Source organism: Leptonychotes weddellii, chromosome 8 (assembly GCF_054177405.1).
Source record: "Leptonychotes weddellii isolate Sample4059 chromosome 8, ASM5417740v2, whole genome shotgun sequence".
NCBI lineage: Eukaryota > Metazoa > Chordata > Mammalia > Carnivora > Phocidae > Leptonychotes > Leptonychotes weddellii.
Genome location: NC_138376.1, coordinates 32396215 through 32402139, shown reverse-complemented (window position 1 = coordinate 32402139; position 5925 = coordinate 32396215). Strand labels below are relative to the sequence as shown.

The following is a 5925-nucleotide window of genomic DNA, read 5'->3' as shown; positions in this document are numbered from 1 at the left end:
GCAGCAGGCAGGATTGAGGTTAGATGGCAAGAAGGAATTCCTGATGGTGAGGGGTCCTGAGCACTAGATCAGGAGGCCAAGGGAGGGGGTGAAACCTTTTTTAAAGCCCCCCTCCAACTTCCCATTGGGAAACACGTGCCCAGGAAGGCAGCCCACACACACTCTATGGTTCCCACTGAGGACCCACCCAAATTTGGGGGGAGGAGGACTTTGCACCCTAGGGGTGCAGGACAGCAGCCCCCCAATCACCTGCCCACTGCTTCCGACAGGGGTGTCCAGGATGGAGCTGACTTTGGGGCTGGTCAGACCTGCCCCCTCACACCTGAGTAGACCAATGGCCCCTAGGTCCCAGCTCCCCAACCCCAGCCTGGCAGCTGAGAAGAGGCTTTTTGGACCACCACAGCTCCCAGGAGATTGTGGGGTTGGCCCCTGGGGGGGGGGGGGGCAGTGGGGAGGGTAGGCTGGAGCTTCCACTTCCGGAATTTGAGGCTGCCTTTCTGAAAACGGGAGTGGGTGGGCTTGGGCTGGGAGAAGGCCAGGAGGAGGGAAAGGCGCCGCAGGAGGTGTAAGCAGAGGTCCCTGGGGGGAGCACGGAGAGCAGCAGCGGCCTGGCGGGTGGGGGCGGGGGACGTCCCCATGAGTGGAGTCCTCGGTGAAAAAGTGGCTGAGCCTTCCCCGGGGCGGAGGGTGAGCCTGCCCCACCCGAAGGGCGGCAGGGGGAGGGCAGGGGTCACGGAGAGGGGGCGGAGGACCGGGAGGCGGGCCCTCCCCCCGCAGCGCGGCGGCCCCCTCGGGGCCGGGCCGGCGCGCGTCCTCGCGGGTGCAGGCGGGAAGCTGGGGCCGCGGGTGGCGCGCGTCAGGCGCGTAAGGCTGTGCTGGGAGCTGTTTCAGTGTGGCCGGCTGCGGGTGGGGGGCCGGGGTGAGGGTGGGGGGCCGCGGACAGCCGCGCGCGTCATTATCTGGCCCCGGCCCGGCCCTCCGCGACCCCCGCCCGGCCTTTGGTTGCTGCGCGCTGAGTCTGGAGTTTCCCTCTGGGTCCTTTCTTGGGGCCCCCCGGGGAGGGGGTGCCATCAGGCTGGGCCCGCGCCTGCGGGGCGCCCCGGGGCGGGGGCCCCGCGGGCCGGGCCTGGTGCGAGGGCGAGGAGCTCTCCTTGCGGGACAGGGACTGGCTCCGGGGGGACGCGTTGGGGTGGCGCGGCGCGGCGGAGGCGGAGGGGCCTGGACTGCGCGGGGCGGGGGGCCTGGCGCCGGCTGGGGCTCTCCCGGGCCCCGGGCCCCGGCCGGGGGGCTGTTTGGGGCGGAGGTCAGCAGCCACGGCCGACCCTGGAGGCTTCTGCAGCTGGAGCCTGCGGGACGGAGGCGGGGGGCGGGCGGAAGGCAAGAGAAAAGAGGAGGGCAAAGAAACAAAAAAGGAGAGACAGTTTCAGAATCGCTGAGCACTGAGCCCTGGAGCCCTGCGTCTTCGGAGCCGGGTGAGGCTGTGGAGACCAGGGCACAGGTGGATAAACTAGGGCTGGTGCTCCATCCTCCAGGGCAGGACCTCTAGGGGCCACACACTCCAGGGCTGCTACCTGAGAGCCTGCTGCAGGCTTTCTTGGACCTGTTTCATCTTTAAAATTCTCATGGAGGGGCGCCTGGGTGGCTGAGTTGGTTAAGCAACTGCCTTCGGCTCAGGTCATGATCCTGGAGTCCCGGGATCGAGTCCCGCATCGGGCTCCCAGCTCGGCAGGGAGTCTGCTTCTCCCTCTGACCCTCTCATGCTCTATCTCATTCTCTGTCTCAAATAAATAAATAAAATCTTTAAAAATAATAAAATAAAATAAAATAAAATTCTCATGGATTTTACATTCTACTCTATCACATACCCGTTTACATATGAAGAACGTTTTCTCGCAACGACTCTGGTCTTTATCCTTTGGCTTCAAATGCCTCCCGGCACACCAGAGGCTGTGTGTGAGCCTCACTGGCCCCCATTAACTTTTCCCAAGCTTGGCCTCCCTGGCGACCCCTCTAGACATGTGCACTGTAGCCACTCCCTTGAGCCCAGTGACAGGGCTGGAACCTGAGTCAGAAGAGGCGCTTAGTTGGGGAGGTGGTGAACAGGAGGGGTGGCCGAGGGTCCCTCCTGCATCCTCACTAGGCCCTGACCTTGGCTCCGGGGAAGCTCCTGCCGGGGGAGGCCTTCTGTGGTCACCCTCCGCCCACCCTAGGGCTGGCAGCCGTTTCTCACCTGCTGGTGATGGCTGTGTCGGAGGCGGGGGCAGCGCCATGGGGGCTGCCCGCGGACTGCTGCTGGGCCGCGGCGGGCGTGGGCATGCGGATGCTGATGGGGCGGGGAATCCGGCTCCGGGTGGCGGCGGCCCTCCCGGCCTTCCTGGGGGCAGCGGGCTCCGAGGCAGGCGTGTCCTCCTCGGAGCCCGTGCCCGAGAGCGTCTCCGAGGCCCGGCGCTGCTCCTCACTGGAGGAGGACGAGGCCCCAGAGGCCAGCCGCAACAGCAGGCGGCCCTGCCTCTTCTCCATCACCAGCCTCGCCAGGTCCTGCTGTGGCCGGGCCCTCTTGCCCCACCGCTCTCTGGCGGACAGGGAGCCGGAGGGCTCCGAGCCCGTGTCCTCCTCAGACAGCAGGACAGGGATCCGGCTCCTGGGGCGGGGGCCTGCCATGGCATGGCGGCTGGGGGAGATGGTGGCCAGTTTCTCGGGGCCTGGCTCCAGCGGGGACGCTGGGGCCGGCCCGTTGGCAAGGGCTGGGCCATTGGGCAGTGAGTCTGTGGCCACCTCCAAGGGGGTGTCCCCGGGGGGGCCAGTCGGAGCACAGCTCTCCAGCCCTGCCTGGGCGATGCCATTCTCCAGGGGCACAGAGGCCCCCTCCTCCACAGCCCTCCCATCAGAGGGTGCCTCCAGGCCCAGCTCACCCCCAGGGCCCAGCTCCTCAGGCCGGGAAGCTTGTCCACCGGAAGACATGACATTGAGGTGGGTTTTCTCCGCAATGTGCACAAAGGTCCTCTCAACTTTGGTGAAGGGTGAGGAGGTGACTGCCACTCCTCCTGCCCCTGCGGTCACTGCCCCGGCCCCTGGCCCTGTCCCGGGTCCAGGGGGCTTGGGCTCAGACTTGAGGACAGAGGACAGGGTGCCCGGCTCAGACACGTCCAGCTGGCTGCCGGTGGGCTGGGGCCGCTCTTGCTGAGGAGTGAGGGCAGCCAGAGTGCCCAGGTCAGGGTCGGGGGCCAGGTCGGCAGTGACGGGCGACTTCTTCATGTCGCCAGGGGAGACGAGCACCAGCGTTTTGGAGCCCTCCTCAGGCTCCAGGTCCCCGTCGGCCATGGAGGCCCGGCCCCTGGACTCCTTCTGGTCGTCAGCCAGCAGCGTGGATGGGGCACCCTCCTGACTCCGGTCCGTGCTCCTTTCACTCCCATCACTGCTGCAGCCGCTGCGAGGCCCCAGCACCTCCCCTAGAGCCACTGCCTCCTCCCCCTCCTCCCCTTCCTCCTCCTCCTCCCCCTCCTCCTCCTCCTCCTCCTCCTCGTCTTCCTCTTCCTCCTCCTCCTCCTCGACTTCCTCCTCCTCCTCTTCCTCCTCTTCCTCCTCTTCCTCCTCTTCTTCCTCCTCTTCCTCTTCCTCCTTCCCATTAGCTTGGGGCTGAACTGTTGCCAGTGGGACCTGGGGGGTGGTGAGCAGCATGTGGGAGAAGCCCACCCTCCGGACCCTGTTGAGCAACCGAGCCCGTTCTCGGTAATCAGAGAGATCTTTCTTGAAGTCCTGGTAGGGCAGGCTCAGAGGCACAGCTCGCGGGAGACCATTGACCTCAAACGGGGGCGCCACGGAGAACACCTGCAAGGGGCACACACAGGGACTCGCTGATGTCACCCGCCCTGCAGGGCCCAGCGGCTCGGGGACTGCACCCACAAGCCGGGAGGCCCACGTGCCTAGGCGCATGCACCAGAGTGTGTGTTCCGTGAGGATGGGCACTGGGTCTGTTTTGTCCATTGCTCTATCCCCCAAGGCCTAGAAGGGTCCCTGGCATGTAGTGAGTGCTCAGGAAATCTCTGAGGAAGGAGTGTGTGCACGCTCCAGTTCCCCTGAGGTTTCTCTGTCTCCCGTCTCCCATCTCCCTCCCATCTCCCTCCCTCTCCTCCCCAGAGCCAGCTCTAGTTCAGTCAATAGAAGACAATGACAGCTGCAAGGCGTCAGAGCCACCATGTAGATCAACTCTCCCTTTGACAGAGGAGGAAACCAGGTCCAAAGAGGAGCGGCAAGCGTCCAGGTCAGGACACGGTTTCTCTGCAGCCAGGGAGCTGGCCGCCAGGGCCATCAGAGCCTATGCAGGACCAGGTCCAAGTTCGCCTGTTCTCCACACCCCCAAGTGCAGGCTGGGCGCCCCTGGAGCTCCGGCCCCCCCTTCCCTCCTGCCCCTTCCCAGCCTGTCGGTCAGGAATTGTCCAGCCCTCTCTGGGTGTGTGTTGAGTGCACACCTCATCCGGGAATCCTCAGCCAGCTTATGAAGGGCAGTTTCTGTCCACTTGATTAAGTTTTCCCCTTTTGAAGCTTTGGGCTGAGCCCTTGGCAATGGGATGGCCTGTTCTCGGCTTTCTGGACTCCTGCCACGTCTCCCCTTAGCCTCCTTCCTTCCAGACTAGAAAAGCCTGATCACCCTGTCAGGACCTCAGCGCTTGCATCTCCTCCAGCTCTGCCCTAGTCAGCACACACACGCACACGCACAACTCCCAGCACCCCCAGGGCACCAGGCCTCATCGGGGCTGACACCGCTTTGTTTCACGTGGGGATGGTGCTGACGGCGTCCAGTGCTTTGTCGGCCTTTCTGAACATGCTGGACCTTGTCTTCCTAAACACAGCCCATCCAGATCGGAAGCCCCAGAGATCTGACACCTCCAACACCTGCAGGTGCCATCCAGACTTGCAGGGAGTCCTGCTGAGTATTCTTCAACATCTGAGTCTGCTGCCTCAGCTCCAGGGGCACAGCCCTATCCTGCCTGGGGCTTCCCCAGCCACTGGCCTGTTTTCTCCTGCCCGCATTGCCCATCTATCCTTCCTACAGCTGCTAGAGTGATCTTCCCGAAACTTAAAGCTGATCCTATCTCTCTGCTTCAAACATGCAGCAGCCTACAGTAGCCCCCACAGTCCTCAGAGGACAGTTCCAATTCTTGGTTTGGCACGTGGCAATGCTGCCCCACCCTTGTGGTCTGGCTCCTCCCTTCTTCTCTGACCTCACTTCTAGCAGCGCCCTGGGATCCCTGCCCTGGGCGCTTGCCATGCTGATGCCCCCGGCAGTTCCCTAAGTGCTCGACACTTCTCACACCGCTGTCTATCCCTCTGACTGGGGTCCCTGTCACTCCCTCTATTCACATGACAAATACCTGTCCTTCCTCCAGGACTGAGCTCAACCAGCCTTCCAGAAAACCTTCCTGTCCACCTGCCGAGCAGGCATCATCACCCTCCTTTCTACTTGTTTTCCCACATCCTTCCACTAGAGACTTCACTGAACCCCTTGAGGGCCTGGCCTTGCCTTTTCTAGCTATCTATCTATCTTTCTTTCTTTCTAGAAGAAGTCCTGGAATGTCTACTGTCCTGGCCACCGTGGTAGAGGCTGTGAATCTGTGGATCACGTATCGAACAAGACAGATGTGGTCCTTGTTTTCACAGAGTGTAGCAGTCTCTCTATTAGGAAATGAAATGGGTTTGCAACGACGTGGATGGAACTAGAGAGTATTACGCTAAGCGGAATAAGTCAATCAGAGAAAGACAATTATCATATGATCTCACTCATATGTGGAATTTAAGAAACAAAACAGAATATCATAGGGGAAAGGAGGGGAAAATAAAATAAGACGAAACCAGAGAGGGAGACAAAACAAACAACCATAAGAGACTCAGTCATAGGAAACAAACTGAGGGTTGCTGGGCGGGGGG

General features: G+C 62.3%; 1 protein-coding gene across 1 annotated transcript in view; it reads right to left on the bottom strand.

The window, feature by feature from the left end:
* Positions 1-940: 940 nt before the first annotated feature.
* The window catches only part of TTBK1 (tau tubulin kinase 1), a 33268-nt gene continuing 28283 nt past the window's right edge, over positions 941-5925 (bottom strand). The window contains exons 14-15 of the mRNA XM_081828295.1: positions 2231-3828; positions 941-1346 (exon numbers count right to left, since the gene is read on the bottom strand). Of these exons, the coding sequence (XP_081684421.1) occupies positions 956-1346; positions 2231-3828 (1989 nt within the window). The 3' untranslated portion in view covers positions 941-955. The remainder of the gene's footprint in view (positions 1347-2230; positions 3829-5925) is intronic.